At 43.3% G+C, this 18,749-nt stretch overlaps 1 protein-coding gene across 1 annotated transcript in view; it reads left to right on the forward strand.

The window, feature by feature from the left end:
• The window catches only part of LOC104543124 (serine/threonine-protein kinase WNK2-like), a gene marked incomplete at its 5' end in the record, with an annotated part of 56,734 nt that overhangs the window by 24,795 nt on the left and 13,190 nt on the right, over window positions 1-18,749 (forward strand). Inside the window, 11 exon segments of the mRNA XM_010187660.1 lie at window positions 12-128; window positions 292-459; window positions 663-708; window positions 1,788-1,904; window positions 2,377-3,458; window positions 5,110-5,182; window positions 6,696-6,751; window positions 6,829-7,514; window positions 8,735-8,949; window positions 13,414-13,629; window positions 14,541-14,639. Of these exon segments, the coding sequence (XP_010185962.1) occupies window positions 12-128; window positions 292-459; window positions 663-708; window positions 1,788-1,904; window positions 2,377-3,458; window positions 5,110-5,182; window positions 6,696-6,751; window positions 6,829-7,514; window positions 8,735-8,949; window positions 13,414-13,629; window positions 14,541-14,639 (2,875 nt within the window).

Genomic DNA, 18,749 nt, shown 5'->3' on the forward strand with positions numbered 1-18,749 from the left:
TTTGCCTGCAGGTTTGTAACACGGGCGATAAGATGGTGGAGTGCCAGCTTGAAACACACAATCACAAAATGGTGACTTTTAAGTTTGATTTGGATGGGGATGCACCAGAGGAGATTGCCACTTACATGGTAAGACTTGGGGATGCAGCTGCCTGTGGCCTCGTAAAGCACCAGGTTGCTTCTGCCAACTTACTCTGCTGGGTTCTTGCTGACCCAGCTTTCTGGTAGCTGTGGAACAGGGCATTAATCAAAACATTACCATTTTCCTCTTTATTTTGCTGTGGCCTTACAGGTAGAGAATGAATTCATATTGCCAAGTGAAAAAGAGACATTTATTGAACAAATGAAAGATATTATTGATAAAGCAGAAGATATGCTCAGTGAAGATACAGAAGGAGAACGAAGTTCTGATCAGGGCACGAGTCCCCAGCAAGATACCGATAGACTGGAAATGAGCGAGGTAAGAAACGTTAAATGAAGATTGTTAGTTTGATTCCTTTTTCTTAGCAGCCAGTTACTGTGTTAAGAAAAATATATTACCTAAAAAAAAAATACTGTTACTCTATTAAGGCTTACAATAAGAGTGCTCCTTGGAATGATGCTCCTCTTGTGTTGATATGGGACAGTTATTTCTTCCATGTTTTGGTTTTCTTTTTTTAACAGGAGAAGCGGCAGTCTCAGATGAAGACACCTGTGTATCAACAAAACGGTAAATCTCCTTTGAACACAAACCTAACCTCAGGCTCTAAGGCAGTGATGAGTTTATGCAGGAGTTTGCTAGATCCAGGAAGAAATCCACCAGTTACTGGTGGTTGGAAACATATCTGGAAATCTGGGTATGGCCGTGGTCCCTGCTGTTAGCAACCTTGGAGATGGCAGGGCTGACCTGGATGAATCTGACATCTGGGGATGCTTAGGGAAGCCCTGAATTCCACAAGCTGATAATCAGTGGTGGACCGTCAAGAAGGTACGGGCAAGCAGCTCTTTTCACAGCAGTAACTCCATTTGCAAGAGAAAGCTAGAAGATTATGTCTGCATTGGTAATCTAATTGAAATTTCTAACCCATGAGTTTTCGGCTACTTCAGTGTTACAGGGGGGACCTTGGCCTACTTTATACAGTTGTATCTTAGGGTTTTCACAGACAAACGGGATGGGAAGGGAGTTGGTCCTTGGTTCTCCCTTGGAAAAAATGAAACCTTGTTGTTTCCAAAATTCTTGTTACTGCGTGTGGGGCTGTGTATTTGCTCCATGCTTACAGAGGAAGAAGGACAATGTAGAACTTCTTTAACAAGTGCAGAAACCAGGTAATCCTCCAAATCAGACTTTCTGCTCGAAAGGTCTGGTTTATTTTCTATTTCTATTTCTACTAAATGGAAGTAAAAGTGCCATTTAAATGTGCCAGCCTCTGTGGAACGAATATTAGCTAGAAAACTTCCAACATGGAAAAGTTAAGCTGGATAAACTTTACAGAATTAATAAATTTTTCATTGTGAGAAAACTGTCCACGGTACCAGTAATAAAATTTTCATGCACATAACTGTTAACCTTCTGAAAGTATGACCGTCTTAAATTTTCAAATAACTTAAAATATGTGGCAGAATTGGAAGGCATCACTCTCTCCCAGAAGGGATGAGAATCAAATTAGGAGCTGTTGATTTAATCTTGGCTAATAGTGTAGAAGTTCTGATTTTTTTCTAAACATGGAAATTAAGACTAGGTTTTGACAGATGATCTGGAATGAATGGAATCTATTGTGGTTAATTTTTTAATTTTCTTTTCATCTCTAGTTTTGCATACTGGGAAAAGGTGGTTTATTATATGTCCTGTTGTGGAAAACCCTACCACTGATGCACCAGAATTTTCTCCGCCGGTACCTCAGAGTACACAGCAGTCTGAGGGTCCAGGTATTTACAAACCATATAAAAAATATTTTCTTCTCTGAAGCTGCTGTGTGATCTCTTTTCTATGCTCACCCAACTTAGCTGTGATAGTTTCATTTCATTTAGTCAGAGGCAGAAAATTGTGATTTTTATTTTTTTTTTAAGTCATGCATTTTAAGTATGTTTCTGGTTTTGAACCAAATCAGGGGTGTTTATCTGAGTTTCAGGATTTTATCTCTGCCTTATGCTGCAAGGTAGCTGAAGTTCTAGTCACTGCTGTTTTAATCAGCAGTGTGTTTTCAGTGAAATATTTTTGCATAATGTATTATCTTAGGTTCTGATTTGCCTTGTGTAGCAGTTATTTTCTGACATGGAGCACTAATGGGTTCCAGTTAGATGTAGTAGTCACTGCAGCTGACCAGGAGGTTGTGCAGTGACTTTCTCTCATTCTATGTGACTCATAAAAAAGTTAACCTGATGTTTGGGTGCTTTCTAGACCTGGAGCAGTCGGATGATCAGCAAGCAAGCTCTGCAGTGACAGATCTGCCTGGTATCTCGGCTGGTCAGCAGCCTACCCTACAAGCAGGTGTCTGTGACAGCCCCATTGGAGCCTCTCCGTCTTTGGCACAAGTTCCTGCCGCAGCAGCTTCCACCGGCTTCCCAAGCCAGGCAGAGTTACCACCTCTGGCACCACTGGGATCTGCTCCGAGTATCTTAGAGCAGGTGGCCGCTAACGGAGGTCAGCTGGAGTATTCTCCACTGAAGGCAGCGCTGCCTGCTCAGCCGGGCCCTCCAGCCCCCCGTGCTGCCATGCTGGAGGAGCCTCCTGACACTCTCCTCGCTCCGCAGCATCTGCCTCCACAGGCCGATGAGGCCACGTGTGTCCCTGACGTGGAGATAGCGTGTTGCAGTGTTGGGCCACACAAGTCGGTCCCAGCAGCTCCTGCCAAGGCAGCAGATCTCTGCCCACTCCCTGTGCTCCCAGAAACCGTCGTTTTGGAGCGACAGCCTGCGGCGCAGGTCCCTCACCTGCCAGAGGCCAGCCAGCCCGGCGCGGTGCAGCCCTCCTTCGTGAGCCAGGCATTCCCCGCAGCCGCTGTAGCAGATCCTCTCACTCTGGCAGGGTCTCAGCTCCAGAGTCCAACTCAGGTGCCCATGGCTGCGTCCCAGCAGCACACGCTGCTGTCCCAGCCTGTGGCCTGCGCCAGCACAGGGGTCAGCATGCTGCCACAGCAGCAGCAGAGCACCGCCGAGTCCGATGGAGAGGGACCGCCCAGGGTGGACTTTGTTGACAACACGATAAAAAGCCTCGATGAGAAATTGCGCAATTTACTTTACCAGGAATACGTTCCTACTTCTTCTGCATCGGCAGGGACTCCAGACACCTCTGTCCCATTAGAACCGGGCGACGGTGAATTTAACTTGCTGCCTTTCTCCGAAGATCAAGTTCCCACATTGGCATTGGGTTTGAAAGAACCAGGCCATCATGTTGCAGATGCCGGCCAGGAGGTGAAAGCTGCTGCTGAGGCCCCATCGGTGCCACCCATACCACCCGAGATCTCGCCCTACCCGGCACTGGTCAGTCCCACAATGTACCCTTTGTACCCCCAACTCCAGCTGTTAGGGACAGCATCAAAGCAGAGCTCAGAACCAACAAGCCAGTGGTAGGACATGTAGAGATTTCTTGCTTCTCTAAGCATTTTACATTTCTGCTCCCAGGGATATTACTTTTTGGCTGCTTTCCAATGTGAAAGTTCTCTTCAATTTTTACTTTGTCAGATGCATTCTGACTCATTTTATATAAATGCCAAATTTTTCCTTTGGGTTTAAAAGTGGTATAATATCTTAATTTGCTCTCCTCCTCTTGTATCCTGTTTCTAAAGCAGGCAGAAATGTGATAATTTTTTGCTAGTTTAAGAATGCAGAACGTGTGAGAGGTGTAGTCATTCAGGTTCTGAGGAAGACAATCATAGAATCACAGCATGGTTTGGGCTGGAAGGGACCTCAAAGCTCCCCCAGTCCAACCTCCATGGGCAGGGACACCTCCACCAGCCCAGGCTGCTCACAGCCCCGTCCAACCTGGCCTTGGGCACTGCCAGGGAGGGGGCATCCACAGCTTCTCTGGACAACCTGGGCCAGTGCTCACCACCCTCACAGGGAAGAATTTCTTCCTAATGTCTCATCTAAATCTACCCTATTTCACTTTAAAACCATTACCCCTCATCCTATCACTTTTTTTACCCTTGGAAAAATCAGGCTTCAGTAGGAATTTTTTTTTTAATATAAATTAATGGCAATGATGATAATGGCTGCCTTCTAAGTCAGTCCGAATAAAAGAGACACTTCAGGAACCTTTGCTTTGTTCGAGTGCTGCAGTCAAAGGAAGAAGCTTGCTCCATAGGCAGAAACTTGCTCTGCCTCCACTAATGATTTCTTTTGTCTTCCCCTGAGCTCGGCAGAGCAAGACTTCACTGGGAAGCTGGAGCAGGTGGTCTGGGTCATTATTCACTCAATGTCTTGATTGTGCACCTGTGTTGCGTTCTTTCAGATAAAATCCTGAGTTTATGAAATTCAACAGATTTGCAACACTTTCTGCTAGAAGCTCAGTGTATATCTGACTTGAAAAGCAGCATTTCTGGAGATAATGCCATCACCACTAGCAAGGCTGGGCTGGTTGCGTAGCGTCAGCTGGATGAACTATAGCAACTGCTTGAAAGATGCTGGATGTTACAGGAAAGGCGGCTGCACTTGAGTAACTCTCTAGAGCATGTTTATAATGATAAATGACTTTCTACAGCAGATAAAATGCTCTCTCTATGAAAGGTGTTGTGTCTCTCCAGTAATTTGAATTTGTTCTATTAAAATCTGTGCCAATAAGAAAAGAGGAACATAGAATTTCTGCAGACAGACATACAGGTGAAGAGTGTACAGTCTGGCTGGAAAAGCAAACCAGATCAAACCCCCACACTGATACATGTAATTCAGTCCTTGTTTTTCAATAACCTAGGCTGCAGTTCCCTCTGAGACGCTGCCACTGCTTTTTTTTTTCTTCCAAAGAAGGAAAAAAAAAAGGAGGAGTTGAAGGAAAAGCTGGAAGGCCACCTCCACAGACACTATAAAATAGTTCAATATTCCACAATAGTGTGAGAGCAGAGAGGGAAGGAGAATACGTTGCTGTTCCGCTTTGTGTGTAAGACTGAAATTCTTTTTCTTTTTTCTTTTTACCAAGTTTGAACAGTCAGAGGCTGCCAGCATCGGTGCTCATTCCTCAGAAGCAAGAGGTGGGTCAGCAAGCAGAAAAGGTAATGCTCCTTTCAACGATGAGCAGCAGTGATGCAGCTGCGCTAGTGCGTGGTCCTCTTCTCCAGTGTCCCCTTGCTCCTCATCCTTCTGGCTAACTGCAGAGCAGCACCGAGCACAAGGCATTTCTCATCCTATTTGTCATATAACTAATATTAAACATCTCATTTCTGTCGAGCCTCCTAGAAAGAAACTGCCTCACAGGCAGATTTATTTTAAATGATAAATGTGTAATACGTGGCTGCAGTGTAGGTATAGGGTATTTGTATGGAAGGCTACATTCCCAATAATGAATTTCCAGCACCCTTAAAGGGTCCAAACAGAAAGTCCCTCAGATTTCCTTGATTTCATAAAAATGTGTTGACAAAAATAACATGATTGAGGGTAGCCCCTCTGGGAGGAAGCCTGTAAGATTATTCAAGGAAGTCCCATGGAGGACAAGTAAAGAGTCCTGTTCTTTAGGTACTTGGAGATACAACTGCACTTTCTACGTAACATAGTTGGAGCCATAGTAAGAAACTGGGTATTCATCGTGCTCCATATACCTGTCTTGTGAGTCTTGAGAAGTTTAAAGGGGTGAGGAATTCAGAACTGCTCCTGCTGTCCTGGCTTGGGTTGGAGAGGGCTTATAATATTTTAACTTTTTTTTTTGAGATTGTGGCAAAGCTGGCTACCTGGTTTGTGTTTAGCTCAAAGTGGGACAGTAGCATCTGTGTTGCTACAGACAAAGAGGAGAGTATGCAGGTGGAATGTAGCACTGTGTAGGAAAATCAGTGTATCTTGGATACCATCAAGCAGTGATGTATTTCACTGTTTCAGAGCTCTAAAGTGACAGATTTTTGCCTTATGCTGACTCTGTGCGATGTGCCATAAGAAAGGCACTTTCTGAGAAGCTTGTGTTTATTGGTTTAACTTCAAAACCCGTGCCTAGGTTATGAAATGATAATTTCTTGATTACTGCCATTGATATTTTGCTTCTTCCGTGTTTCAGTGGTCCGAGTGACTATCTTCTTAGCATATCATTTCTACTTTCAGCAGTGTGCATTTCACTTCATTTCAGGCCCTTTTAATTGTTGGTGTCAGTATCTGTCAAGTGAGAGGTGTGAAATCCCAGTCCATCTGTGGTCAACTGTGGTATTTTGTATGCATGAGTAGCTGAGTGCAATTAGTTATTTGAGACATCGAGAATACCTTAGTAACACATGCAGATTTCCTTCTTTTTATTTTCTCCTTAAAAGTTTTCAACTGATTAATGAAATTTCACACTCCTTTTTTTTATTTGTATTCCCCAAATGAATAGATTGAAGAGAGTGCCTTCCTCCAGAGTTTTTATATTGTCAGCAATATTGCCTCCTGCATTATAGATCCTGTATTACGAAGATTGGATATTTAAATTATTCTTCAGTGCTACACTTCAGTTTATTATTCAGTTTATCACAGTAAACATGTTGGCTTTTTTTATACTGAAGAATTCCAGATATTAATATGGGGTTTTTTTCCCAACTTGTAAAACAGGTTCAGCTGCAAGCATCACTTCAGCACCTGCTGCTACAACACAAGGCCTCCTTCAGGTAATCAGAAACTAGGAGCAGTTTTATGCTTGATTGTCACTGTTACTTTCAGAATTAATCTCCATTATTTTCTCTAGGTTGCACCTACATCGTCAAGCATAACAAAACAGATGGAAACTTCTAAAATGAGCGAGAAGGCAAAGACTATGACTTCGCCTGCACACACAGATAATATAACACAGATATCTACAGCAGATGGGGTGATAAATAACCTTCACAGGGATGACTCTCTAGACTCTGGTTCCTATGGAAAACAGGCTGAAACTCACGCTAGCGGTACACCAGCCAAAACTATTGGCAGGTTTTCAGTGATCAGCACGCAAGATGAATTAACTTTACCAGCGCCACACTGCTTAAGGTTCTCGGCACCGCCAGATGTCTATTTGGATGAGCTCCCTTCCAGCCCGGATCTGAAGACAGCCGTCCGACGGGTGCAGACAGCTTCTTCTGTTGATGTCCTCTGTGACCAGGGTTCGAGTGACTCTGCTGATGAGCCTTTCCATCGGCAGGCGGCTGCTGCTGCCCAAGTGTCCCCTCCGAGCAGCAGTACAGCCACTGACTTAATTAAAAAAGCAGCTGCTTTTCTGCAAAGGTCTGGCAAAGCTGGCTCGCCAGGCCTCGACTCGCCGAACGGGCAAGGAACAAAGATTCCTACCATCAACATAACGTCTTTCCACTCACAGTCGTCATACATGAGCAGCGACAACGACTCGGAATTTGAAGATGCGGATATGAAGAAAGAATTGCAGAACCTGAGAGAAAAGTATGTTGGGTGTGCAAGCAGTGCTAGGGAAGCTTGGGTTGAGATGCCTAGACAGCATCTCTGCATGTGATCAGCAAATACGTGGTTTTCATAGTGGTAATGAGTAAACTTGTTCTGGGCAAATTAGGCATCATTAGGGCCTTCTCCTAAATGTCATACTGCATCCTTTTATGCATCAATTTGAATAATTATTCAAAATGGAATTGTCAATAATAACTTTTTTAAACCCCAGAACGTTTCTACTGCCATGTCCAGTTCCCTTACTGAAAAGCTATGCTGATACAGTAGCAAACAATAGCACTTGTACGTGACAGGTTCCAATGTGGATGCTATTTAAGGCAGCATAAAAATAATCTGGATGCCTGCGTGGACAGCTGCTTCAGTGTTCTCTTCATGCCCTTCTCTGCAGGGGGTGATCTGTCGGGTCTACAGACCCATCACTATTCAGAGACTTACTTTTACAGTAGCTCCATGCCTGATAGGTGCTGGATGAAGACCCTCCCTTCACCTCACATGGGACCTCTCACCAAATCAGTCCAGTCTCAGCGGGAGGCTGGCTGAGCCTTGCAGGGGTCTGTCATCCTGCCAGTCTCGAGAGCCAGCTGCTTCATATTGGAACATGTTCCTTTTTTCCTGGCAGGTGACAGGTAAAAACTGGCATTAGATGCTAGTTTAACCAAAATGGTAAACTTTATAAAAGTTTCACTGAATACAGATGATGTGTCTTTTTAAACCAGAACTAAAGTAATACAAAACCTTTAAACTGGCTTTATGGCGTCATGAAAGCTACATTATAAATAAGATAATGATTCATATACTGGTGGCATTTTTGTGGGAAGCACTTTAGTTTTTTTTCATGTTGAACTCCTTCAAGCTGATGTTCATGCCTTGAGTGTTAACTTTTTTGAAGCCACTAGTTTGAAGAGAGAAATTCTGGAACAGTTTGGAGTCCCTGTCAGTTCTCGTGTCAAAATCAATGGTTTTAACTGAGGATATTGAAAATTGAAAATCTTTTTAGCTGTCTAGGCTTCTGTCTTGTAAATGCATAGTTGAGAAGACGGGCCCCACGTCTGCAAGGTAGATTGTTATAGCTTCACATACTTTTGGATTATAGTTTTATAACCAAAGACTGTTTTGTTTCTTTTTTGTAACTAATTATGCTGTCAAGATGTGATGCTTTATCAAATACATCACTAGCAGAGTTATTTTTTTATGTTTAGGCATATGAAAGAAATTGCTGAACTTCAGACTCAGCAGAAGAATGAGATAGAGGCGCTGTATATTCGGCTAGGGAAACCTCTTCCTCCCAACCTGGGGTTCCTTCACTCAGCCCCACCAAGTGGCCGTCGCCGAAGAACCAGCAAAAATAAATTGAAAGGTGGAAAACTTTTAAACCCTCTGGTCCAGCAGCTCAGGAGTGGAACATCAAGCACAAGTAGGTTGCTTTCCATACGCCTGTTTGTGTCAGTTGTGGTTCTGCTGTGCAGTTGCATGGATTGCAGGAAAGGCACTGTATTTTTATTGGTTTTAATACTAGGACTCAGGTTTGTGTACTGTGAACTGGTTTTGAAGTGGGCTTCCTTTGCGACAGGCTTATTACAGCTACTCAGCGCTGAACCATCCATAGCTTCTCTGCCTTGGTCACAGCGCTTGGCAGAGAAACAGTATTCCACTTCAATTTAGAATATAGCCTGGTTACGTTTTCTCATTCTTTCTCCAAATGCGAAGTATTGAGGTTTGTATTCAGTTTTTAGGTGCTGTTATCCTCTATTGATTATGTACTATATCTTGTCGTTTTTTCCTACGAGATGCCGTATAAATAAGATTGGATTGCATTTGCTCCTCCAAAGGATGGGAGGTAAAAACAGTTCTAAAACTGTGATGGATGCTTTGACCATCTGAAATCGTTTGAGATTTTAAAAATACTCTTAAACCACAGTACAGTCCAGAGTTGTTATCTCTTTGGAAAGTATAAAGATATAATTCAACTGGGAAATGTTGATAATACACCAGTATTTCCTGTGTGACCTAGTCTAGGTGATCCTGCTCTGGCAGGGGTTGGACTGAATGCTCTTTTGAGGTCCCTTCCAACTCCTCATATTCTGTGATTCTGTAATAATTTTTCTTCAACTTGGTTTATGCTGGAGGAGCAGCAGCACTTCTAGCATTAACCCTCTATTTCAGACCTGGTAGCTCTTGTTTTCAAGTCACTGCGTCATGGGTCCACTTATCATTTCACTGCATCAATCTTAATTATAGACAGAGGAGTTTGGAGGTTTTTGCTTTTCATTAAGAATTCCAGCTGAGATAGGAAAAGCAAAGATATTCAGAGGCAAAATGTTCTGTGATCCATCTTGATTTCCGCATAAAAAGTCCCATTCTCCATTATTCCTTTTTTGGTGTCACCTTCTGTAATAGAACAGAAATCTGCTCAGTCAGGCTGCTATTTTGCTGCATGCTTTCTTTCGTGCATTTCTTCTGTGTTATTTTCCAGTTTTTTTCCCTGTGTAAAGTTCACATCTGTGTCATCAATGAGAATCTGTATTCATGCTCAAGGCTTCTCATCCTTTACTATGTAGTTTCCTAATTTTTTTGGCCTTCCTAGATCCCTTCTGCTGGTGATCTTTGGATCAATGGCAGGCAGTTGTTAATATGGTTACTGATAGAATTGTCATTTCCACTGTTAGATGCTCTTGTTCTTGTTGGGGACTTCAACTCCCCAGGCATGTGCTGGGAATACAATACAGCAGAGAGGGAACAATCCCAGAGGTTCTTGGACTGTGTGGGAGATAATTTCCTGACACAGCTGGTGAAGGAGCCAAGGAGAGAGGGTGCCCTCCTGGACCTGCCGCTTCTTAACAGAGAAGGGCTTGTAGGAGATGTAATGGTTAGAGGCCATCATGGGCATGGTGATCATGAAATAATGAAGTTTTCATTCTTGGAGAAGTAAGGAGGGAAGTTAGCAGAACTGCCACCTAGGACTTCTCTAGGACAGACTTTGGAGACAGATTGACAGAGTCCCTTGGGAGGCTGTCCTGAAGGGCAAAGGAGTCCAGGACCACTGGGCACTCTTCAAGAACGAAATCTTAGAGGTGCAGGAACAGACCATCCCCACATCCTGAGAGACGGCCCGGTGAGGTAGAAGACCATCCTGGCTGAACAGAGAGCTTTGGCTGGAACTTGGGAACAAAAGGAGAGTTTATGGCCTTAGGAAAAGTGGGCTGGCCACTCAGAAGGACTACAAAGATGCAGTGAAGCTTATGCAGAGAGGAAATTAGAAGGACCAAAGCCCAACTAGAACTCAGTCTGGCTATTGCCATAGAAGACAATTAAAAATGCTTCTATAAATACATTAACAACAAAAGGAGGACTGGGGAGAAGTTCCTCCTTTTTTGGATGCATGGGGAAACACAGTGACTAAGGATGAGGATAAGGCTGAGGTATTTAATAGCAGAACTGGTTGTTTGCTGGGTACCCAGCCCCCTGAGCTGTTAGACAGAGATGGGGAACAGCATGAGACTATTATAACCCAAGAGGAAATCATTAGTGACCTGCTGCACCATCTAGACATACACAGGTCTGAGGCCACACGAGTTACACCCAAGAATGGAGCTGGCAGAAGTGCTCACCAAGCCACTCTTCATAGTTTATCAGCAGTCCTGGCTAACCGGGGAGGTCCCAGTGAACTGGAGAATAGCAGATGTGATGCCCATCTACAAGAAGGGCCAGAAGGAGGATTCAGGGAACTACAGACCTATCAGTCTGACCTTGATGCCAGGGAAGGTGATGGAACAAATCATCTTGAGTCCCATTACACACTGTTCACAAGACAATGAGATGATCAGACCCAGTCAATGTGGGTTCATGAAGGGCAGGTCCTACTTAACAAACTTGATCTTCTTCTATGACAAGGTCACCCACTTGGTAGATGAGGGAAAGGCTGTGGATGTTGTTTACCTGGACTTCATTAAAGCTGTTGATACTGTTCCTCAAAGCATTGTCATGAACAAACTGGTTGCCTAAGGCTTGGACAGGTTCGGACACTGGCTGAATGGCCAAGCTCAGAGGGTGATGGTGAATGGAGTTATATCCAGTTGTGGCCAGTCACTTGGTATTCCCCAAGTGTTGGGGCCACTCCTGTTTCATATCTTTATCAATGATCTGGATGAGGGGATTGAGTGCTCCCTCAGTAAGTTTGCAGATGACACTAAGTTAGGAGGGAGTTTTGATCTGCCCGAGGGTAGGAGGGCTCTGCAGAGGGATCTGGCCAGGCTGAATCAATGGGCCAAAGCCAATTGCATGAGGTTCAACAAGGCCAAGTGCCAGGTCCTGCACTTGAGTCACGACAGCTCCATGTAACAGGCATAGGGAGGAGTGGCTGGAGAGCACCTGGAGGAGAAGGACCTGGGAGCGTTGGTCGGCAGCCACTGAACCATGAGCCAGCAGTGAGCCCAGGTGGCCAAGAAGGCCAATGGCATCCTGGCCTGCATCAGGAATAGTATAGCCAGCATGACCAGAAAAGTGTTTGTCCCAGTGTACTCAGCACTGGTGAGGCCACACCTTGAGTACTGTGTTCAGTTTTGGACACCACAGGATAAGAAAAACATTGAGGGGCTGGAGAGGATCCAGTGGCTGAGGGACTTGGGGGTCTTTAGTCTGAAGAAAAGGAGGCTGAGCGGAGACCTTATTACTCTCTACAGCTACCTGAAAGGAGGCTGTACAAAGGTGGCTGTGGGACTCCTCTCCCAAGTTACATCTGATAGGACAAGAGGAAATAGCCTCAAGTGATGCCAGAAGAGGTTTGGGTTAGACATTAGGAAAAACTTCTACACTGGAAGGGTTATCAAAGACTGGAACAGACTGCCCAGGAAAGTGTTGGAGTCACCATCCTTGGATATATTTAAAATCAGTCTAGATACAGCTCAGGGACATGGTTTAGAAGTGAGCATGGTAGAGTTAGTTGACAGTTGAACTTGATGATCCTAAAGGTCTTTTCCAACCATAATGATTCTATGAAATCCATGTAACAAATTATTACAGAGGTATTCTGGTGTTAAAGCCTCTTTACCCGCGATAGCTGTTTAGATGGTTATATAGACACAAGTATTTATGTATAGACATGTATCTATCTATATATAGATATGAATAACTTCTTATTTATAGCTGTCTTTGCAGCAACTTTTTATTTCTCTCCATTGGCTTGCTTTCACCTTTCATTTTTGAGAGCAAGCCTACATGTTCTGTTCAGTTTTTCTGTTTGTTGATGGACTCAATTTGTTAGAAAAGACCTTTAAGATCATCGAGTCCAACCATAACCTGTCCACCACTAAACCATGTCTCTGAGCACCTCATCTCCCCACCTTTTAAGTAGCCCCAGGGATGGTGACTCCACCACTTCCCTGGGCAGCCTCTCCCAGTGCCTGATAACCCTTTCACGGAAGAAATTTCTCCTAATATCCAATCTAACCCTCCCCTGGTGCAACTTGAGGCCATTTCGTCTCGTCCTATCACTTGTGACTTGGGAGAAGAGCCCAACCACCACCTCACTACAACCGCTTTTCAGGGAGTTGTAGAGGGCCTCCTGCTTAGGCCCTTCTGCAGCCCTCGTGTAATTTCAGCAGTGTTCTTCCTGCAGTCCTGACTCTGACCTTTCTGAAAATGCAGAAAAACTGTAAAAATCAAACCTACTCCCAAAGCTTCTTGGAGAAACTGAGTTGGCAATAGTATGTGTAGATTATTTTCTGGTGTAGGCTATCTGTAAAGTCTGTGCTTTATGCAGTACTTCAGAATTGCAAACCATGCTTGGTGGCAAAGTATTCCCTGTTTTTAGGCAGGGATTTTTATTCAGCGGTTTCGCAGCTTTTGCCATTGCATGTGGTTTGTTTGTTTGCTATTTCAGGTAATCTTTCAGATTCTAAAGACTCACCCCACAAAGAAACAACTAAAGCTCAGCCTGGATCTCCTGAAGCAGCAGCAGCGACGTCCCCAGCAGCAGCATCCTTTGGGAAGGCTGTTCAGACCCAGCAGCCCTGCTCCGTCAAAGCCTCTCTGTCCTCTGACATCTGCTCCAGCGTTGGCCCTGAAGGAGGTGATGGGAATGCAAGCTCTGGCCAAGGTGATTTTTTTCCTCCCAGCTGTTGGGCACAGCTTTCAGCACATGCTAAAATTAGTTTGTTTCCCTTATGCTTGAACTTTTTAGGAGTGGATTTCACTTCTAGTGATATGGGAACGTGAACCAATGCAAATTACTGGCGTAACTTTAAAAAGATCATTGCAGTATTGTCAGAAGAACAAAAATATCTTACCAAGTGTTAAGAGTCAACACTCAAGAAGGCAGGCTAAATTTTAGGAAGGAAATACCTTTTATTTTTGCCAGTAGTGGCTTTATAGCGACACCTTTTCTGGAGCCTGCCTTACAGGTTTCTGAGGGAAAAAAAAGAAAGAAAGAAAAAAAAAAAGTTATAAAAGGATAGGAGGTTGTTTCCTTTGGTCCATTTGGGGCTTTTTTTAGCCCTTTGATACTGGTAAACCCAGAGTTCCTCATTTTAAAGCACCATCTTGGGCGTGAGGAAAAAAAAAAAAGAAAACCAAACCCAGAGAACCAAGTTATGTTTCCATTAACTTAAGGGGTTAACTTTGTGCATGATTTTGGAGTCCCAGCTAAGTGCCTGTAGACTGGCTGTGCTCCCCAGCCCCAACCTCTGATACTCCCGTGTATTGCACCCCTCCGTAGGCTTTGACTGATCTTGTTGCCATGCATATTGGAAGCTTACAATGATGATTAAAATACCTTCCTCTCATTGCACATCCTGCCAAACTAATCTACAAAATACCTATCTGTTCTCTTCTGCTGTTATTGCATCCTTTGTGTATGGTCAATGAACTTACTCCTCTTTGGCAAAGTTAAAATGGAGATGTGGATGTTTAACTAACAAAGCTGATTTGACTGATGGTATAGGACATCTGATCGCAGCTACTTGTACTTTATAAGTGTCTTTGTTTTCTTCCCTTTATATTCATTTGCAGGCTGGACGGTTTTCCACCAAACGTCTGAGAGAGTGACCTATAAATCTAGTAGCAAACCTCGTACCAGATTCCTCAGTGGACCTGTGTCTTTGTCCATCTGTTTGTATTTGTTCTTTTGTATTTTATCACAGTCCATCTTTCTTTTACCCCCTTTTTCCAATTCCATGGTTTATATCTCTAATATGTTTGGCAGGATGCCCTTTTTTCCGAGCCATCTTTTCTTTCTTTTTATCTTTCTTTTAAGTAATCATCATGAACACACCTCATTTACATTAATTTTTCATATGAAAGCTTTTTTTGCACTGCTTTTGGCTCGTGCCTGGGCACCAAAAGCATGTGTGGAAGATCTCATCATTTATATAGCCTTATGGTAAATTTTACCCTGGACTTACCAAAGCTTTTGTACTTTCTGTGATTTATGTTGAAGTAATTTTATTTGCAATGTGGCAAATATACATGTCTGCTGTCCCGGTTCCAGCGACAACAAAAAGAAATCCATCCTTCTGTAGACGAATGGTCTCTTTCACACATGTTTGGACTATGAAGACATGCATGTAGCAAGCTGATACAATACTAGAAGGTCACTGAAGGGTATAACTTCCATACAAGGGCTGTATTAACACAATATACAGTACTGTTTATATCCACTCTATTTTCTTTAATTTTTTCCCCCGCTCTTTGCATGTGGAAATGCTGAGACGGTAGTGCTCCAGCTAGTTCTTTCCAAATCTCTTTTCTAGTGGGCTTTTCCCCATGCATTCACTTTAATGACTTTAAGTGAGCGATTTCTGATCTACTCCTAAGCAGCAGGAAGATCTGGTGACTCCAAAGGAGAGTAGCATCAACGTTTTTTGTGTGAGCTGATCTGGCTGAAGCACCTCGCTCAGTTTATTTTCTTATTGACCTTATGTGACCTCAGAGATGAAGTCAATTAGCAGTTCATCAAAGCAGAAATAAGTAAAAAGCAATATCAGATTTTTCAGATGATACTTTGAAACGGATTGCTAGGATCCAGTATTTTTTGTTTCAAATAATTGTGCACCTGCTATTTGTACCCTATTTGTATGACTTCTAAAGTAATTGGCAATTCAACCAAATGATATCAAGCTATTTAATTTCAAAAATTAAGATCTTTTTACCCAGTCATATATGCTGCTTTTTAGGCAAACAGATTTTGCTTGTACAATAAAGATATGTTGTGCTGAACAGGTACTATAGGCCACTTACATATAACATTAGAAAGGCTAATAATGTTCTCGAGAAAATGTTTGGTTAACTAACTGTTCATTTGCATTAATATCAGATCTCCCATTGGAGTCCTACATTGCTCATTATTATCCCAAGTGGTACAGATCAAAGGCACAAGACCACTCAAATACACAGCTCCTAATTTTATGAATAAACAATATTTTTAAAAATAATCTTGATTTTTTTATTTTTTTTTTGTTTGAGGTCCCTGAAAATCCAAGCACTCAGATTCTTGAAAACTGGTGTTTACTGCTCAGCATACTGAATTTATTATCATGGAAGTTTTTGATGGCTGTTAAAGTCATGAGACAATTTTGCATTCAGGAATTTTTTTCTGAGAACCTGAGGGGAATTCTCGGCTCACAAATTTTCCCGTTTGGTGTTATAATGGACATAGTAGTTTCTTTCTCTGCACATGTAATTCCCAGAAGTGGGTTCATTTATCTTTCACAGAATTACTACTCAGTAGGATGCAAAAAAACCTGGGAGATGGCGATTAAAAGCCAGCATATTAAAAATGTTTGGGTGCATGGATATTGTGAATGAAACCAAGGGAATATGTAAATCCTTCTGATCATGAAGTTTCCCAATGCTTAAATAACTCGGCACAACTAATTGCTTTCTGTTCTAAGCCCATATGTTCTCTTCTCGGTTTCTTCTGGGCAAAGTGCTGGGAGAGGAGGTTTGTACTCCCCCATTTCTGAGTCATACGAGGAGATGGACTGAGCTTCAGGCACTTAACCCTCATCCATTCAAACTCACCACTGCTCCAAGAGCGCAGCTGAGGTTCAAGCACTGCCTGTCACTTGAGTTGCTAGACAGGCTTCCACAGCTGAATTACTAGTAGGTTTTGATGGGGATAGAAGGTCCAACAGGATTGCGAGTCCAGCAGGTTGATTATGTGTATGGAGGGATGAAGATGGGGCTGCGTGCGGCCCCGTTGGTCCCCAGTGACAGCTGGGATGGCTGCTGGAGGGACACACAGCTGGTGGTTCCATCTAGCCTGTGTCCAGAGCAGCCATGACCATGGGCCTCAGGAAAAATAGTGCTAGGTTATGCTGATGGTAGAATCAGAGTGTTTGGGTTGGAAGGGACCTCAAAGCTCCCCCAGTCCAACCCCCATGGGCAGGGACACCTCCACCAGCCCAGGCTGCTCACAGCCCCATCCAACCTGGCCTTGGGCACTGCCAGGGAGGGGGCACCCACAGCTTCTCAACCTGTGCCAGTGTCTCACCACCCTCACAGGGAAGAATTTCTTCCTGATGCTATGTTCCTAATGCTAATGATGAGAATACCAGCTGGCTTATGCTCCTTCCCCTCTGGAAAGGATGTGTGTTGACCCAGTAAGCAGAGAGAACCAAACATTTGGACTAAGTGCTAAACCTGCTTGGGTCTTTTCTGCACAATTGAGCCAGGAGAGCGAGTGCTGGACGTACTGGGAGTGCTGGGAGGTGGCTTTCCACCACAGGCAGCTTGGTGACATGTCCAGGGCCCTGGGTCTGTCCCATGGGTCAGGGTTTCCCAGGGATTTTTTGTTTGTCTGAGAGCTTTTAGGAAAATTTGTGGTAGATTTTCAGAAATGCTCTGAAATCTGTATGTTTGATGAAGGAAAAACAGCCCTTTGGGGAGCCTGGATATTCTGGTGTGAGGTGAGGGCTGTGTTAGCAGTCAAATTAGCAGCACATTTTAAAAAGAAGTGTTCAGATGCTTTAAAGAGTTTTACCAAATATCTTGCCCTGGTTACAAGATCATCAGGCTTGAACACTTTCACAGTGTTCTCCCATAACAGCTCTTTGATCTGTTCCCCATGTCCAATATTGACTTTTCCTTTGCACTTTTCACGGAAAAAAAATATTTTTGATGGGCTTCAGCATCGTTTTAGGCTGAGCTCCTTCCCTGGGTTAAATTGCAAGGGCGTCTCAGGGCAGAGTTTGCACTGATTGTGAGTGGAATATTCAAAAGCTCCATTTGGCTTAGACTTGTAATCTTAAGTAAAGCCATTTTTGTCAGGTCTGTAGCAATTAATATATTGTATGCGCATATGTGATTATGGAAATGGTTTAGGAATGTATTACCATTTCAGTTTTATTTTAGCTCTCAAGCATTTTTGGAAGCTGTTAGAGTGCAAATATGGGACAGTGGATTTTTTTTTCTGTCCCGTGTGATCTAATAGCTACTTAATTTCTCAGATAAGAATTGTGGAACTGGAGGTAAAACACTCTGATGAACTTTTGCAGTCTTAGATTAAATCTTGATTATGATTCAACTTTACAACTTTGTAACTTTACAGCTATTAAACACCTTGATTTTTAGAATTTTAGGTTTACCAAGCAGCTTTTTAATTGAATTTGAATTTAAAGCCCATTGTAGCTGATGCTTGTCTGTCCCTGCTTCAGGCGGTATCCCCACTTAGATAATGTTGCTTATCTCCCAAGCAACGCGCAGGAGTGACACCATTTGGAAGAAATGGCTCTTTTTTTGTATGATCGACTTTTTTGCCATATTTCTCTGTAGCATCAGCTCCCTCCACGTGGGTCTTTCAGGGATCTGCCTCCCGTTACTGCTCTCTGTTGCTTCCCTGCACATATGGGGGCCCCAGGTTTGCTTTTGCATCTCAACTTGTGACTTAGTGTGCAGGAAGCAGAAGAGTTGGTGATTAAACTTTTTCACATGCATTTGAGCACGTACTGTAGTCAGCTGCCTGCTTTTATTTTTTCGCAGGCGGTTGCTTGCCATTTGCATACATATTGTGCTAAATACCACCTATGGCTACATGCAGAAAGGCTGCAGGATAGTTAAGAAAATGGCATTCTAATATTACAGCCGCTGATGTTTCCGTAATGGGAGCTGCTAGCTAACTTTGAGATAGGCAAGGTAAGGTATAACTGAGGGAAAAGGGGAAAAAATAAAAAGACAACGCAGATTGTTGAGTTGTGAATGTGACTTGTGTTTGTTATCTAG

Source organism: Mesitornis unicolor, unplaced genomic scaffold (genome assembly GCF_000695765.1).
Source record: "Mesitornis unicolor isolate BGI_N332 unplaced genomic scaffold, ASM69576v1 scaffold57, whole genome shotgun sequence".
NCBI lineage: Eukaryota > Metazoa > Chordata > Aves > Mesitornithiformes > Mesitornithidae > Mesitornis > Mesitornis unicolor.